The sequence below is a fragment of the Archocentrus centrarchus genome, unplaced genomic scaffold (assembly GCF_007364275.1).
Source record: "Archocentrus centrarchus isolate MPI-CPG fArcCen1 unplaced genomic scaffold, fArcCen1 scaffold_26_ctg1, whole genome shotgun sequence".
NCBI classification, from domain to species: domain Eukaryota; kingdom Metazoa; phylum Chordata; class Actinopteri; order Cichliformes; family Cichlidae; genus Archocentrus; species Archocentrus centrarchus.
In genome coordinates this window covers 6,799,266-6,818,168 of record NW_022060256.1, presented here as the reverse complement: position 1 = coordinate 6,818,168, position 18,903 = coordinate 6,799,266, and the positions used below count along the sequence as shown (strand labels likewise).

The window sequence follows — 18,903 nt, the reverse complement described above, 5'->3', positions numbered from 1 at the left end:
TTATTGCGAGTCTGTGTGCGTTACCTTGAGATTAGAAAGTCCTTTAGCTGCTGTGAGGAGCTGAGCGCCCTGCAGAGAGAAAGAGAGAGCGGGGTGGAATACATGAAGGCTTAATAACATTTATTCTACATTATTACACTGTAACATTAAAGAAATCTAACAGCAGCAATCCTTTTGGAAAAATCATTCCAACATTTTGCAACAAAGAAAAGCACCTGCAGACATCAGTCACTAGATGGCAACACAGAGCTGCCTCTGTGGCACACTGCACAACATTTACAGAACATACATGTGTGTTTAACCCTGTGATAGGCAGGTGACAATGTCCAGGTGAACCCCACTCCTCACCTGACGACAGCTGGGACCGCCCCCTGTGACCCTGACTTGGATAAGCAGTTCAGAAAATGGACAGATGGACGGATGTGTATGAACTTGGAGAGCCCTTTCTGAGATTCAGCATCTCTGTAAACTGTGTTCACCTTGTTTTTCTGTCAACATTTTATTTTTGTAAACTAATTTAGTAAATTTGAGAAATTCAGTATATTGTTGGAAACCACAAAAACAAGCAAACTCGGTTAGATTTGACCCCCCAGGCAAGAAACGTCTCTGTCTCAGATGCATTACCAAAGGAAAAAAAAACAGGGTTTAAAAAAAGAGATCAAATTGGGACAAACTGACTCAAACTGTTGTCCTTTCATAAACGTGTCCTTGTGTGTTTGTTCCAGCTCCTTCAATGTTCTCTGATTAATCTCATCGGTATGCAGGAGCTGAACTTTTGAAGATCACTCAGAAGAAATGAAATAAGTATACGGAGCACTCTGTTCACTCATCAGGAGGGTACAGTGCTACAACCATTAGACTGCTCTTTTGTGGTAAGACTTAGGGTTGGGGTGAGGTGTGTAATTGTGATGGTTAAGTGGTTTATGGTGCGCTCACCAAGCTGTCGTTGCTCTGAGGAAGCACGACGGTCTTCTCCAGGCTGCTCAGGACGATCTTCCATAGATCCTTTAAGATCCTCTTCAGCACCGTCTTCTCGCAGATGTCAGCAAAGACACTGAGACTGGATTACAAAAAGAAAAATATGAGTTAATATGTCCAGAAATTATTGTGGCGGTCCACCTAAAGGCATCCAGATGTCACCAGTACTTCTGCAACCTGTGTGCTGTACAAAAGAGTGATTCCAGTGAAATGCATAAGAAGCAAATATCAGCGTGGTGTTTACAGAAGAATCTATTTATTATGATTAGACAGTACAGTCTGTCTCATAGTCAACCTGTCATTAATCTGAATTAATCTGCTCGTCATGAAGGAAAAATATAGACTGATGATGTGAGTCAAAAACATGAAATATAACAGGATGTCATGCTGTTGAGTTTCTGTTACATCATTTCCTGTTTTATTTTGTAATTCTTAGTATGATTACATTGTTCTGTTTTACTTCCTTTGTGAGAGTTTACCCTCAGTGTCACCTACACTCCTGCCCTCCCCCTGAGCCTGGTTCTGCTGGAGGTTTCTTCCTGTTAAAGGGAGTTTTTCCTTCCCACTGTCACCAAGTGCTGCTCATAGGGGGTCGTTTTCACTGTTGGGTTTTCTCTGTAATTATTGGAGAGTCTTTACCTTACAATAAAGCACCTTGAGGCTTGTTTGTTGTGATCTGGCGCTATGGATCCAATCATTAATCAGTTCTTCTCTTCTCACCTGGAACATCATCTTGTCTCCTTTCAGTCAAGCTGTTTCCTTCAGCCTCTGGTTTCTAATGGATCCCATCCTGTAGGCTGTTTCATGGACTTTTGCCTGCTCCTACTGGACTGTTCATCTCACTGCCTGCCTTCACGTGCATGTTTCTGGATTAACCCTGGAACACTAACATCGGGTGATTTTCACCCAACATTAGTGATAGTGTTTGGGATTTGGGATCCACCCTGGAAAGGTCACCAGTCTTTCACAGAATGAAAATTTCACAAGTAGTTTATATAGAGGCTCATACATATCTGTAAAATTTTAAATTGTGCTTTTAAAATTATTATATTTTACTTGTATGATGCACCTTTTTTAAACACCTTTAATCCATAGACAGTATAATAGATGCATGTTGCTACTGTGAGGTCACCCATTGGTTTCAGAAGTCCCGTTTTGAATCCTCGATAAAGCGCTTTCACCGTCACCAAACCAGATGTGATGAGTCAGGGGAGGCGCATACCCTGAACAATCCCCTTTCTGACACTGTAGTTTTATTCAGTATGAAGTGAAATGAGTGACTGAGACTGTACTGTTTACAGAGGTCTGGGTAGGGAGCCGTTTTCCCATCGGCTTCTACTGGAATCCACAGGTATCGCCCCCCGGTGGCCACTAAAAGAACAGGCTTAAGGGATTTCTATGTTGGCTTCACCTGTAAGAGCTGTTTTATCTTTTGTACCATCTGTTTTTATCGTGTGTTAATTTATCTATTCATTAAATTTTTTAAATCTATTCTTTTAAGGCGTCTGTAGTGCATCTGTATGACATCAAGTGGAGCAAAACTTAAACACCAAGGTTTTCTCCCCTTTACCACCTACAGCACCATTCTTGTGCCTCATTGGTGGATAAGTGTGTTGGACATACACTCCGCACGTCTTTAAAATACTGTCTGTAATTTGTTATATAATGACGCTGATGAAGGCCACAAGCCAACACACGCTGGTTAATAATAAAGTTGCTTTATATACTCCAAGTGTTGCTGGAGCGTCAACCAATTCAAATTCACCTCGTTCAAAATTTAAATGTCACCAGTCTTATCCAATAATCTCTCTGCCCTTCAACCCAGTGAGTCCCTGTTTTTTAAATTCACTGTGAGCGGTCACGCAGTCGTTCAGGCTGTTTGTTGTGCAGCGCTCGTCCTTCCCATCTCCACCTCATCTGGGCTGTCCCGACTCCATCGGTCATCTGTTTATGCTGCTCTGCCAGCACTCAGTCACGATCTCGAACCGTCAGCTCAAGTTTTTGATTTAAATTTAAGTGATACGATATCACTTAAATTTCGCAGATTCATATTTTTGGAATCAATTTTGCTCTTTTTTTCCCAAATGACTCCCTTATTGGAATAGAGTTCATATGATATCCAAACAGCACACACTGTACCAATAAATAAAATAAATTACATGTATGAGGTGTAACAGCTTGGAGCTATAAAATACAGTACCGGTCAAAAGTCACTCACCATGTCCAAACTTTTGACTGGTACTGTATTTAAAAAAAAATTTTAAATACTGGGAAGGTTTTCTGCCTGTGAGCACTGGTTACAGTTAGCTCATTACAGCAAAGCTGGATCGATTTTAACTCGAAGAAAGTAAAAAAAAAAGTCATTTGGGTTCATGGAAACACACATTTCATTTCATTTAATCCATGAAATCAATCAAAACTGTAAGAATAAATTACATTCAAAGTGAGAAGCTCACTCTGATGTAAAGCTACAAGCCAACTCTGCATGTGTGTGTCACGCCTCTACTTACTTCCCATCCAGAAATTCCATGAGGGGCCTCAGCATGGTGTCAGCGTCTGCCTCTGCGGTGCTGTGGTTGGGGGGGCCTTTCATCTGGTAGAGAATCTCAGCCATCTGACGCATGCAGCCATTAATGCGAGTCTGGAAGCTGCAGAGGAGGCAGAGACCGAGGAAAACTTAGACGAAAAAGATTTCTGCAAAGCTGGTGAATGCTTGCTGCTCACACATTCAATCATTCAAGTCTATGTGTGTGTGTGTGTGTGTGTGTGTGTGTGTGTGTGTGTGTGTGTGTGTGCGCGCGCGCGCGCGCAGATAAAATCAGGTTAAAGGTTGGGTTAGACTTTTAGTTGGGTTGGTTAAGAGACCAGGAAATGAGGGTTTTACCTCTTGGCAAACACGGTGCTGAAGTTGTCCAGGACGGTGCTGAGCTTCACCTGCAGATCGTTGAGGATGTCGGCCGCCTCAGTATCCAGCTACAACACACATACAAGAACAGGTGGAGAAGGGAAGAGGAAGAGGAGGTGTTCACAGGTTATTTCAACTTTTATTATCAGTTCCACAGTCGGCTCAGATAGACTGCAAAAACCTCAAGCATGAACTGGATGGAGCTTTGCAGCAAACGCTCCTCTGAAGCAGGGCTGTCAAACTCTCTTCATTTTCAGCCCAATTTGATCTCTGGAGGGCCGGATCACTGAAGCTATCCAGTAATAATATTAATATACACATATATGTATACAGAGAAAACACCTCCAAATGTTTCCCACCCTTTTAGCTTAAAGACGTGCATTCTGAAATCATTTACATTAAAAAAATAAGAGGAACAGTACGACTCATTCTATGTGCAATTTATAGCTCACAGTGGAGTATAAAACCATGCAGTGATATTTTACTTTATGATTTAAACCAAAATGTTTTAACTGTCCATAAATTTCCACTCCTGTTAATTAATGCTGATGTCTCGTACGTGACAAAGCAGTTAATTTTATTTACAAGAACTGGAAAATCCAGAACATCACAAAGCCGTCCAGTGAGCCAGACTGAAATCCTCCTTGTTATTGGTGCTGATAATCATTCATGTTATTCTTAATATATTATTATATTAACTGTAATTTATTTACCAATTAAAAGTTAAAAAGCACTTGCACTAAAAGTCTTAGTGTTTTAAAAGCCCAACTAGGGGCAGGCATCGCCAAGTAGCTTATGCTATAAATGCTGTATGATTTATGTAACATACTTGTTCCTATGAAAATTAATTATATAAGTATATGTGTTATTTCCACAGTCTGTGGCAAGGTGATTAAAGCACTACACACTCAGAATCTGTTTTTGTGAGACAAGCTTCCAGCAAACTTAAAATACCATAATCAATATCAGCATGTGCTGTGCAGTTAGCGCCAAACTAAATATGCATGAATCAAACTGTGGAGTTATTTAAAAAGGCAGACAGTGTACAGAATGTGTGCACGAGCTGTACTGCAGGAAGTGTGTCGAAAAGACGAACAGTGTGTAACACCACATTTCCTTTGCAGTAGGTGAGACACTGTGACGACTGTGGGTGCATGAGTCAGGGACGCACACAGTGACTTACAGTTTGAGTGTATTTTTTGCGTGCGCTGACGCAGTTTGATGACGGTGGGTAAACAGGAAAGAAATGGTGACTAAAATGCAAATTGCAAAGACCATGATGTGAAGTAATCATAGATCTAATGGGGGATACAGATGAGTCCTTTTATGCCTCTTATAACCCATTTAACAGTGTGAAAAGAGTGCTTCAAGCTGTAAAGCACATGCCACTTCCTTAAGTTTCTGCAGAAAATGTATAAATACACGCCTGAAATTTAAAGTCTATAGTTAAAAACCTTTTAACCTTCTTTTTTTTTAAGCAGGAAGCCATCACCCTTTTCTCTTAAGACTCCTGAGTCGACTTCTTGGGAGTAAAAAGCAAAATATGATGAACAAAACATAATAAACCTGATGGCTGAGGCACATCTGAGCAGAAATAAGGAGAAAGCTGCTAAAGAAGTGACCTAAAATGAACAGATTTTACACACTAAGGATGTAAGAGAAATGACATTTTTTATACCCAAAAAACAGCAGCAGTGAATATTTAAGCAAAATCTGTGTCCAGACGAACTGACAAGGACTTCTGTGAAAAAGCAGCAACGAGAAACGCTGCAGTTTTAATACAAAGCAGACAAATTTCAAAAGGTTTTTCTTGAAGGAACTTGCAAAATATTTTGTGCTTTTGATGCACAAACTTCTGCCAAACCACCCCAGTTTAGGGGGTTATCGACCTGATGCTCCTCAGGGGTCAGTCTCTGGATCTTCCCAGTATTCAGAGTCCTGCTTAAGTTCCCTTCAGGACCTGAGTCCTGAGTGTGAGGAGACCTCTGGGCAAAAATGCAGTCCAGGCTAACCTCTCTTTTAATGGACTCACTGAAATATGAGCACTGCACATTTCTGAGTCTGACCAGTTGTGCCCTGTAGGTAAATGATGCATGATTTAGTTTGAGAAATAAAATAGATTTTTACTGCCTTTGAAATCACATGCCATGAAGAGAGAAAACAGTACATGCACAGTTGGAGGAGCTGCTTGACTTTAACAAGAGGTCTGTGCTTTTGAAAGTGGCTTTTAAGTGGAAATCTGTTAGTATTTTATGTTTTCTGTGTTATCTGTTCAGCCCCAGCGAGTATTTAACTAACAACGATCTCTAAGGGCTGCCATGCTTTGCGTTTGTACACATGGAAACTGCACATGAACAAAAAGATCATGTGACCATTCATGTAACAATGATGCTAAAATCCAGAAGAAAAAAAAACTGCTGCACATCACACACCTGGGCACTCTCACAGGTTAACACATAACAGCTAGCTTTAAAAACGCCCTTTGGACCCATGTATTTTTTTATGCCTAGACCTCTGTGGTGTGTGGACTGTGTGGGTGCATTGCACACTTGTGTGTACAGGTTTTTAGTGGACACAGCTCACCTCTGTTGAGACCGTCGGGGTGAGAGAAATTAAAAATGTATACATTTTATGGGAGTTTGGTGATGTTACATAAATCTCAGCGTAGCAAAGCAAACGTCTCCTCAGGATTGAATGATCGAATAACTGTGGAAGCACAAGGCTACAAACTACAAACCCAACAATCCACTCCTTCATTCCTTCATTCATTATTTCAGTAAAAATACTGAGACTGAGCCTGCAAGTTAAACTTGCCCTAAGAAGCCCAGTAACAGTCCTTCAATAAAACTGTAAAATACACCCTGAGGCCTTCAGCCTATTAGAATGCTGGACCGCGAGCATGCACCACGTGTTGCACCAGTCAAGTGTCTAGATGACTACAAGCGAAGGCATCCCAAAGAGTCTTTGTAGAAAGTGTGCCATCAATAACTGTGGAACTGTGTTATTAGCTAGAAGACATCGGGCACACTGCCAGAACATATAATTGGACTAAAGGGGGGGGGGCCGTGACTTTCAAGTGACAGTGTTTTAGCTTTTTGCATTTTAACTGAGACACGTTGCAGTGAGTGAAGTGAAAGGTTGGACTGCAAACTCAGACCTTTCAGAACAAATCTGTTCTGGTCTGACTCCAAAACTTAGATGCACAGCAGTGTGGAAGTGTGGAACATAAACAGCCTGATAGAAATATGTAGGTGACCGTGCGCATACATCCTTGAAAAATACAGAATCCTTTGTAACATCAGGCCGATGGAGAGCAGCGGGATTCATGTAATAATATATAAAGCAGTTAAAATACATTATGAATAATACGAGTATATCCTGCTTTATTGTTTGTTTTTTTTACTATAATTTTGACCATAATTTAACCAGTGAACATCATGCTGCACTAATTAAGACAGAAAGAGTTTAGCGAGGCCACAGACCGAACAAGCATCAGGTTATTTTCACAAACTGACTCATTTGTGCTGCCATCAAGAACAACAGTGCAGATTTAGACTCTGGAAGCTGCATTTCTCTTTCATATACACTCTAATATTAATTAAACCCTTTGCAGAGTGCTGCCATTAATAACTAAAAATAAGTCAGATTTTATGTGTTCAATTAATGGATGAGCATTTTATGCTGCGTTTTTAAGCCCCCAGCACATTTACCTTCTATAGAAACTTAACAGCAAATTCTCCATTCTCGGTATAACTGAACTTTGGGGGGACAAAGACAGTGACTGACTAGGAGGAAAATTGCTTTTAGGCTAAAAAGATACCTGCAAGCCAGACACACACACACACACACTCTCTCTTTCTCTAGAGTCACAGCCTCAAATTAGAGGTGTCCTTTACAGGCACTACGTGTTTGTCAGGCTCTCTTATCTCTCTCTCACTCAGCTGTACCTTCATTGTTGCAGTGGGAGCTTCAGTCTTGCCGGACAGACAGAAACGAAAAATGAAACAAAAAAAAATACAAAAAAAGTAAAAATCTAAATCACACAATAATTTGCACGAGATGGAAAAACGGCACAAACACAGGGCTGATTATGGTGTACAGCAGGTAAAAATAGGGCTTCTTTTGGGTGGGTTCTTGTAATACTGTCAGGTGGATTGGGTAAGGACGAGTGGGTGATTTTAATAAAAGCTTTTACTTTATTGCCTGTGGTTTATTGGGATGCTACAAGGGACGCTGACATTGAAGGTAGGAGTCCAATGTACTGCTGCTCAGTGTCTATTTTATGGGAACTACAATAAATGACCTGATATTAGCATACTGTGATCGAGGTCTTATGTTAGATTCATTACATGGCCTCTGTGTTTATTTATAGCCCTACTGTTTACTGTCTCTGATATGGAAAACACACACATATCCATATATACACAAACATGTGTACATATGCATCTTATTTTATTTCCTGGCAGAATCTGAACCATCTTGAGCAGAATAACTGCTGCTGACTTCAAGTGCACACAGTGTCATTACAGAGAAGCTAATCAGTGCTCTTAGTCTTGCAGAAAGGCTCCCAGAATTTCAAGATATCCCTACTGGAGGGAGAACAAAGCACACACAATGTAGTTGATACTCTCTATGGCCTCCCACATGTGAAATTGATTCTGGTACAAAAATATTTTACTGCACAAGCGGTGACATTGACAGTTGTTGCAGCACACACCATAAATTAAAAGCAAAACAAAACTGTGAAATAAAGCCAAATGGGAAACACTGCAAATGAAAGACTTGTGAATATATCACACCTTTCTACTCTAAATGAAAGCTCAAAACACTTTTTATTACACACACATTCATCCATTTTATTCAGTGCATTTATGCACACTGAGATGGAGGTATGAGGGGCGGTTTAGGGTTTGGCTCAGGAGGTAGAGCAGGTCTGACGTATAGATCAGTTAATAAATGTACAAGTTAAATAATAACTTGTACAGGTATCATCTGTTCTCCGCGTCTAATATAGAACAGACCGTTCACAGTCACATTTCATATCCTGCTGCATTCAGTACAGTCAGACCTCTCCAGTAAACCCGGGCTGGTGTTTGTGGGACAAATCTGTCTAAAAGTGCATTAATCATGGATTCTCGTTTCTTTAATTTCCACCTGTTGAACTTCTGTCTCTGGTGCTTCCTCAGAGCATCAAGATATCCACATTCTGTTTTCCCTGACATGGAGAGGAACCCTTTGCCCACCATCACACTCAATTCAGGATGAATCAGAAATTACACAAGTTCAGGGGGAGCACCTCCCATTCGGCTTGGCTTTTTTTCTCCTGTTAGTTTAACCACTTATGCAGTAAAATATTTTTATACAAGAAAGCATTTCACATGTGTGGGATCTTAGAGAACATGAAAATCACTGTTCTGCTTTGTTCTGCCTTCTGCGGAGGCATCTCAAAAACAGAAGTCTTCTCTCTAGCCCATCAGTATCTGTATCTAATATATATATATATATATATATATATATATATATATATATATATATATATATATATATATATATATATATATATATATATATATGAGAGATTAAAACACAACAAATACAAAGAAATACAATGTCAAAGGGTTAATATATATAAAGAGGACATTGAGGTATGTCAGTTTTATTCTTCACAATGTTCATTTTAATCTCAAAGTTTCAAATATATTCCTGGAATTCCACAAGTTTATGAGCGTGCTTGATTTTGGTCTCAAAATGTATTAAAAAAATCTAAAAGAGCAAAAACAATCACAAGCAACATTTTAAAAGTCCATAAAATATTTTTTTTTGGTTTGGATGTCTTTGCCTATCGTACTGAATCTGCTGTCACTACCTGCAGAATTAATGTTGGATGTTGGGATTATTATGAGGCAGGGATGCATATTAGCTCTCATTTAAAAGTCAGGCATGGCATTTAGGAGGTGCAGCAGAGGACAGAGGTCTACAGGGGAATAAAAGGAGGGTGAGAACGACTGGATAAACAAACCTGGTTTACTTCCTCCTTTGTCTGTTAGGAAAAAACAAAATAAAACATCAGAAAACTCATATCTAACTCCATTCTTCCCTCTTTTCATTAGGTTTCCTGCACAAACACAAAACTACACAAACACTTTGAGAAACAGTCGGAAACAGAGACCGGGTTCTAGGAAAATCAGAGGCAGCAGACTGTGCTAACCTAAATGTGTCAGGTACATGTTCAGTTCTGGACTTACAGTAAAAGGTTAAAACATAAAACAGCTAATGTGGGGTATAGATGTCCCTTTTTTTTCCCAACCATTAAAAAACAAACACGAGCCAGATTTGAATTTGTAAATGTGGTTTCTTACACTGAGACACACCAGTTTAAATGGAGGAGGGTTCAAAGCTCGAAGATTCACGACTCTTTTTGAGCTGGAGTTGAAACATTTGACATTTTTTGATTTGATGTTTATTTTCGGTTTGTGTAATGACCCGGTCGCTGCTGCTCTTCTGGACGAGAACTGCAATTTGAACAATTTCAGGTTCAATAACTGGGTGCATCTGATGAGCAGTAACCTCAGACATGCCTCATGTGTCATGCTGGTTGATGTTAAGCACAAAACAAACCGATACCATTTAAGAAAGCAGGACAAAGCCATCATCAGCCACTCTTTCTGAATATTATACAGCCCTGGAACACTTCCAAGTTTTACAAATCCCTGTACTTATTGCACCGGCTGAGCCAAAGATTTGTACATGCTCATCATCTGTGTTTTAAACACCCACCTCTGTGCTCTTGGAGTCATCCTTTGGGCAAAGATGAAAAAGAAAATATAGGAAAACAAAGCTGACACCATTAATCTCGCTCTTTTCTTTTAAGCACAAAAACTAATGAGAGAATATTTTTTCAAAAATCTGACCTGCAATTATAGAATTTACAGTGATGCAAATGTGTATTTTAATTAGGACTGAAAGAAGTGAAAGTTCAAATGGCAGAAAGTGGAGATGATGAGATCTCACAAACACACCAACCTGCTTCTCTTTGTCTTTCTTTTCAGCCTGCAAGGATACACATTTGTGAGAGTGAGCTTAAATGTCAGACAAACACACACACACACACACACACACACACACACACACACACACACACACACACACACACACACACCAACCCTGCAAAAAACACACTTGTTTTACACTTTTATAAGATTCATCTTCCCAGTTAGGCTCTCGCTCCTCCAGGCAGAGACTCTCATATTTATGAAGCTGATTGCTGCCTACAGGTAAAAACCTGCACAGCTGGACTTGTGCTGATTCACAGTTTTATGTCCAGACTCCTCTACATGCTGAAGAGTTAAAACAAGCCTTGACATTTGAAAGGTACGGGGTATTTCTGTGACAGTGTTATATGTGAGCTCACACAGGATTAAGACCTTCAGCTACCTTCAGACAGACGCTGCCAGTATCAACCCCTTTGATCATTTTAGGATCATTAGCACCACACGCACAGTCGCCAGAACCAACATTCAACAGTCTAGAGCTCTGAAGTGTGTGCAGTCTGAAATCATTTCAATAATTACACTCTCCCTCTGTGCTCACAGGTGTGCTAATGTGGAAGCAGTAACACAACTGGACCCCACTGGTGAGGACAGACCTGTGTGACTGGACGCAGCTTACTGATGAACAGCAGCGCAAACTTTGGCTTCATGTTGACTGAGATTAAGGAAAAAATGTCTGTCACAGTGTAACAGCAGTTCATGAAACAGTCACAAAGTTTTGTCTATTGATTTGTGTTTGTGACTAATTTTCCTTTTTTGTCAATATTGGACACAAAAAAAAAATGACCTCGTACTTGCACTTTGAGTTTGAAAGAACAAGTAAGCTGGGGGTGGGCTGGGGGGTGGAGGGTCTGTAAGCTGCAGGATTTTCTCTCAGAAGACGGGTTTGAATCTCTCAAGTAAATTTTAGACTCTCTGTTTTACTTTCACGCTTTTGTTGTTTGGTGAGTTTTGGCACCATAACTAACTGGTTAGGTCTGGATTACAGTTGAACTTTCCAGAACGCTTACCTCATTTCCTGCTGCCGGCTGTAAAGGGGACCGACGGCGCTTTCCCCAATTTTCTGTCATATTAATACTATTATTATATCAGGCTTCAGACCGATGTCAGTGAGAGCGGATATCCCTCATACTGTCATCTCTGGCTGTGAGCACATAAGTCCCACCAACCTGCTGCTTCAATCTTTTGTTTGCAAGGGGCAGCCAATCAGAAGAAAGATGGCTTAAATGAGGAGACAGGGAGCTCTGGGGACAATTATAATACACAGAATCTGTGTGTGTGTTTCTGCTCCTGCAGGATCAGGAGCTGAGCCACCAAACTGAAACCAAATCAGGTTAAAAAGCCCCTGAAGGTTCTTATCTATAATCAGATATTATGATGTCAACACACTGCCTACTAACCATTTAGCACTGTTTGGAGCATTAATGCACCTATAATACATCACAAAATCATTGCTTCATTTTTTCACAGTAACATCTCATTTATATTTATGTTACCGTAGATGAACACGACTATTTCACACACTGCCATGAGACTGGGCTGGTTCTTCACTCACTTTGGGCCGCATGAGCTTTTTTTCCCCACACTAGTGGGAGCTTCAGGACTTTGGAGGATGAAAATGTTTCAGAGGACTTTATTACTATTATTTCTTTCTGTAGTTGTTTTCTTTGTGCAGCCAATTTGAACAGGCAGCATTCGTCACAATGGAGCGCCTCCCCTTATTAACCCTGACTCTGGCAGAGGATGCGACTCCTGCCTCCTACAATCCACTTCAGCTAATCTTTCAGAAACCATTGTGCAGGTTTTATAAGCCACTGACTCCAGTTCTGTGCACAGTACCTAGCTACAATTAACAACACAGCACTGATATGGAAAGAAGTAGCTGCAAACTGAAAAGTTAAGACACACCTTTTTCTTTTGCAGGTATTTTTATATTTACCTTTTTGAAGCAGCATTACGTTGTGTGTTTATGTTTCTAAATGGAAATCAAGTATTTACTTTCGGCTCTCTGCTAAATCCTGACTGAAATATCTCATCTGGTTCCTGCGGAGCAGGTACTGTCTGGTGGCTTTTTTAGGGCCTTTTTCAAAGTGAAAACAGCTGGTGCAGCTGCAAACGCTGCTACAGGAGTGAAGTAAACAAAAACAGCAGATTTGGAGGTTACACAGCTAAAGGAGTTCAAACTTGCTGTAAAACAATGTAAACATGAAGGAATCAGCAAATTCAGGTTTCCTCGAGCTTCAACATTCATCACACAAACCAGCTTTTTATATTATTGTCACAAGTTCCTCTAATGGCATTTAGCTCATTTATTCTGTGAAGCATGTCATTTCAAACAAAATTCAAAGTTAACTTAATGATGAACTGCAACACACAATGTGCTTTAAAAAATAACCAGTTTGCATGAACACAGCTCATTTGAAAACACACCTTTTCCTTCTTGGACTCAGACTAGAGAGGTGTGAAAACAGAAGAGAAAAAGACAAATGATGCAAATGTTAATGAAACGAAAAGAAACAGAATTTGCCGCCGACTGAAACGGTTCTTATGGCTCACCTTCTGCTTGTCCAGCTTCGGAGCAAAGCATTAAAAATATATTTAAAAAGAAAAGAACATGAGGAAGACATCAAGTGACTGATACACATGCACATACTCATATGACGACATAAGTAGAATCACACAAACACTCGTACACACACAGGAATGGCACAGTAACTGGAAGGCTTATGACTCAGTCACACAAGAGTAAAAACAGGACAGTAACCTGCTTATGACTGGGGATAAAAAAGTGATTGCACTGATTTTTTAAAAACTTTTTTGCAGTCGATGAGCAGTTGCAAGTAATTGCAGCAACTGTCTCAGCATCTGGGCAACTACAAAGCAACTGCACAGGTCGCCTGGTGGAAGGCAACTTGCCTCCAAACAACTGCGGTCTGACTGTAATCACTCTCAGACTGGTAAAGGTCTGCAAATAATCAGAGTCTAATTTGACAGAAGAGTCAGTCTGCATTAATGAGTGCAACTCGTCTGCAACTGGTCTGTCTGCAATGGGGGACTCGACTGGTTGTATTCTGGTTCTATTCCTTTCCAAAAACTTGTACAATTAAATTGCCGTCCTGCAGCATCTACATCACTGTTTGTGGAGGAATTTCTGTTTGATATCTAAGTTCTTGCCGTTTAAGAGATTTTGTAATTTTAAAGGTAACGAGATTGCAAGTTTATTACACAGGCTGCTAACATTTTGGTTGTGCCACGGTTGCCACCCACTGTTTTCCCAAGTGTGACTGTAGCATTAGTCAACCATGTGTAATGATTTGAGTCAGTGATGTCTGTCAGCAGGAGAGGAGAGGTCACTTATGGAAATATTGGACCCATCGTAAAGAAATCAAACCTTCTCCTGCTCCTCCTCACTGTCATCATAGGCTGAGGACTCATCCTACAGGAGCACAGAGGGTAAACGACTGCTTTAAGGACAACACAGACACAATCTAAAACTTCTGTTCCAGTAAAACATTGCTCTCTCTCCACAAAACTATACATGTTTTACTAGAAAGTGTCAGCTCAGCGATGAAAGCGATTAATTGCATGTCAGTGTTGAACACACATTTTATGTGCTGTCTCCTCGTTTTAAACAAAGAAAGCATGACGTTTTCTCCCAGAAGAACTCTGCATTTTCATTTCAGAACTAGTTTAAAACACCAAGTTTTCTCTTCCCACTCCAGGATTTTCAATCTTGTCAGCTTTAATAGCAGGAGTCGTGTAGCACCCCACACTTTCCCCAAAGCATCGCTCTAGTGCTGCAAAAAAACCAGACGTCTGGTGGAAAAATGAGATTTAATGCATTGTCATCAAGTGACAAATGCAGAGAAACAGGGACGGATGTGAAGGAGCATCTATGGCGTATTTGATGCACATAAGTTAACTACTTGTCTTTAATTCAGTGCCAATCTAACATCAGCTTCACTTGTGATGTTGCTGGAATCAATATTTGATTGTTTTGCAGAAAATCAGTATCCAAACTGCACCAGGCAATATTTTAAAGAAGAGACTTTATCAGCGCAAAACACTAAATGAGACAAGACGGTTTCATCAGACGGACCAGGGCGCCTTAGAGCCATCTTATTTTCCTGAGTTAAAGTCAAGAGTTGAATGCAGACAGTGGATACAGTCTCAGCCTACAGGAAGTTAAATTCCAAAAACTCAAGTAAACTTTAATTAAACCAATTCTGATTGTATTTTTCTCCTGGGTCTGATGTTGGGGCGTTGTGTTGTTAACATCGCGTGCAGGGCTTCAAGCTCTCAAACACTTTCCTCTGGCTGTTACTTGGAGTTTAGTTGTCCAGCTTTTAACAAACAAGGGACATTCAAAGTGCTACACTTGGCCGCTACTAGGACTCCTTCAGTGTCTCCTCTTTGAAACACTTTCAGCTCTGCTAAGCTTCAATCACTTCCTGGAAGTCCTGTTCTGACCACTTGCAAATACAAAAAGCATGACATTTTGTCAGTGGTCTGAAGTTTTCAGAATAAGAGCCTGCACTGTTAAAGCCTCAAGGTTTTAAATTAGGTTAAGCGCGTGACCAGAAACATGACTTCCAAAGGGTTGTGCACGCCGCTGTCTGTCGCACGAGGGCAAACCGTCAACTGTAACATCCTGAGGTACACAAGTTAGAATTTTCAGTGCAAATAGACTGTTTTTGTGAACGCATAGCAAACTGAAAAGGCTGGTAGAGTTCTCTGACTGCCAGCCTCACTCTTCAGATCTTTTCACTACATGTTCTTTCTCTTCACCAAAATAAAATCAAGATGAAGAGTCTTTGTTTTGACACAGTGGAGGAGACTCACCGCACAAACATGTACATGGAAATGGTCAGAAAGGAACCTCAGGAGACCAATGGGGGAAAAAAAAAAAAAATAATATATATATATATATATATATATATGTAAGAAACTTTTCTATTGTAACTTCTAATCAAATCTACTGAACTAAAGTGTGCTAGTCACAGGTCACAAAGAGCTCAACACATAAAACACAAAGGCTTCATTTCCAACACACAAACATGAGGTCACCATGGCTGACCAACTAACCTTTTTCTCCTTCTCTCTGTTGTCAACCTAAAAGTGAGCAGGAGGAATCGGAACAGAGCAAATGGGAAAGGACAGGAAGAGCAGGTTGGCATTATCAATATAAGGAGCACGATCTACCAGAAGAAAAAATGTTCCTTTTTCATAAGGAAGGAAATCCTTTAATAAAAATTTAAGGTGGGGTGATCCAAGAATCAAAAGGTCATGAAACTAATATAAACAAACTTTCTCAGTGGAGTTGTACCACTGAACCTAAATCCGAACAATAACAAGCGAGTGCAGGTACGCTGCCCACTGAGGTCCTCTTCTGGGCTTCCTTACAGACTCACCGAGAACCTTGGACTTCACCTTAATAAACTGATCATTTATGAATGAAGGCATTTTTAATGTCTGTGCCACGAGAACACGAGGACAGCATAGGTTAAGAAGCATGCAGGTATTAGTCCAATTAAACTGGCTAGAGTACAACAATGCCCTCCCCCTCCGAACCTCCAGCTTAAACAAAGAAGAAGCACATTTAAGTGCCCCTAACAGTGCGCATAATACGCCAGTCAGCACCTGTTTAAAAACAGTAAGTTCAGGAAGGTCAGCTAAGACTCTGTCAGACTTTATCCCCTCACCTCTGACATGCTGCTCTGTGCCAAAAAGCAAACAACTCCTTCAGACATGAACACATACACAAAGCACACACTGAGCTGACTATCAAAGCAGTTTCAGCAAACCATTTAGTGGTGACTAAATACAAGATGTTTATACTCCATCAAATTCAATTATCTGGCAGCCCACTGTCTGGTCTATTATGTACTCACTGGAGGAGAGAGGAAGGAGTCTGCATTAGCACACAGCTGTAAATGTGTAAAGAGCTTTGCCAGCATGTGGTACCAAAGGCTTTGTGGCTATTTTGGGATCATATCTATGAAGGGATTCATCACAAGTGTTTAGGAAGTAGCAACATTTTCTGGCAGATTAAGAACCACAGAAGACTGTATATAAAAGATGGAGGTGCTGTCCTATGACAAACCCGAGGACACTGAACGCTAATACAAGCGGTTATGTCCTAAAACATACCTGACCTTATTGTCAACAATAACTGGCCACTTCATTAGGTACACCTGTTCAAATGCACATTAATGCAAATATCTAATTAGCCAAATACAACTCAATGAATTCATGCTTGTAGATGTGGTCAAGACAACCTGTTGAAGTTCAAACCGAGCAGGAAAGTGGGGAAGAAAGGTGAGTTAAGTTCTTGAATGTGGCATGGGTGTTGATACCACACAGGCTGGTCTGAGTATTTTGGAAACTGCTGATCTGCTGGGATTTTCAACACAACCATCTTTGGGGTTTACAGAGAAAAGAGAACAGATCCAGTGAGCAGCAGTTCTCTGGGTGATGCCTTATTGATGCCAGAGCTCAGAGGTGAATGGCCAGACAACCATTCATTACAACCACAGTATGCAGAAGGACTGCAGCAGCAGAAAACCACAGCGGGCGCCACTCCTGTCAGCTATGAACAGGAAACTGAGGCTACAATTCGCACAGACTCACCAACACTGGTCAATAGAGGATTGTAACAGTGTTGCCTGGTCTGATGTGTCTCACATTCTGTTTGGATGGTGGGGTCAGAATTTGGCAATAATTACATGACATGAAAATAAAGCACGATGGATTCATCGTGCTTTATATCAAAGGTTCAGGCTGCTGGTGCTGTGATGGTGTGTAGAGGATATTTTCTTGGCACACTTCGGGCCCCTTAGTACCAACTGAATATTGTTTAAATGCCGCAGCAAACCTTCCTGAGTGTAACACCACTACAGCTTACAAAATGAACACATCATAATGTTGGAACCAGCGACTAATAAACTAATCAATAAAAGCTTTGCTGGGGGCACAGATCAGGCGAGTAGATTATCTGTCATACACGTCTATGCGATCAGACTTCTGCACTGCTTCCAGAGGAGTCGCCCCCTTCTGGCCAATAGAAAGAATGTGGGTTTTAGGCACTTAAAGGCTTTTCAGACATGGAAGCTAGATCCATCTTTAATTTGCATATCTGTGTGTTTCAGACATTGCACATGAGAGTGTTCTAAAACTGTGTTTTTGTCTCCCATCACATTAAATTCAACTACCTACCTACCTGGCTAATGCAAAGGAAGCCACATAACCTTTAAACTCTTCTTTTGCTTTACACTTTAAGCCAATAATGATTAAAGAATAACTCAGAATTTAAAGAGATGATTGGGTTCTAATGGCCAAATCTCCTGTTTTTACCTTGCATACAGATTTTTAGTTTAATATCATCCAAGCTATGAGGAAGATTATTGCATTTTCCCCCTTACCTCAGATCCCTCGGAGTCTGAGCAGCCAGACTGGTGATGACATTGACAAAATAATATGGAAACATAAGAAAACAGCGTCAAAATGAGACAAAAGAGAAAGAAAAGAGTGAAGGACGTTTTAGGAAAGTATATGAAATATAAATGTTTGCCGTGACCCAGAAACCTCTCTCACCTTGGTCTCCTCTGACTGGTAGTGAAAAGAAAGTTTAAAAAAAAAAAAAAATCAAACCCAAACAAAGGTGATTATTTGAAAACATAATTAAAAAATAATTTTTAAAAAAAGACTAAAAGAGATTTTTAGTTATCTACTGTTTCATCCTACCCACCATGTCATCTCCCCCTTCATTGTCAGTGACGGCCTGGTGGAAATCACATGGAAATAAAAACAAAGCACATACAACATATGAAAAAAGTAATTCTAAGAACAACTCAAAGCACCAATCTGCTAAGGTTTCGTACAGATGTGGCTGATGTCCTGTAAGAACTGAATTTTTGAAACACTAACTGAAAAATGAGACACAGACTTAATGATAACGAGGAGGCTTCTGCT

The 18,903-nt window shown here is 40.3% G+C and overlaps 1 protein-coding gene across 1 annotated transcript in view; it reads right to left on the bottom strand.

The window, feature by feature from the left end:
• The window catches only part of unc13ba (unc-13 homolog Ba (C. elegans)), a 187,428-nt gene that overhangs the window by 4,335 nt on the left and 164,190 nt on the right, over window positions 1–18,903 (bottom strand). Inside the window, exons 33-37 of the mRNA XM_030723400.1 lie at window positions 7,831–7,857; window positions 3,863–3,951; window positions 3,489–3,626; window positions 937–1,060; window positions 25–69 (exon numbers count right to left, since the gene is read on the bottom strand). Of these exons, the coding sequence (XP_030579260.1) occupies window positions 25–69; window positions 937–1,060; window positions 3,489–3,626; window positions 3,863–3,951; window positions 7,831–7,857 (423 nt within the window). The remainder of the gene's footprint in view (window positions 1–24; window positions 70–936; window positions 1,061–3,488; window positions 3,627–3,862; window positions 3,952–7,830; window positions 7,858–18,903) is intronic.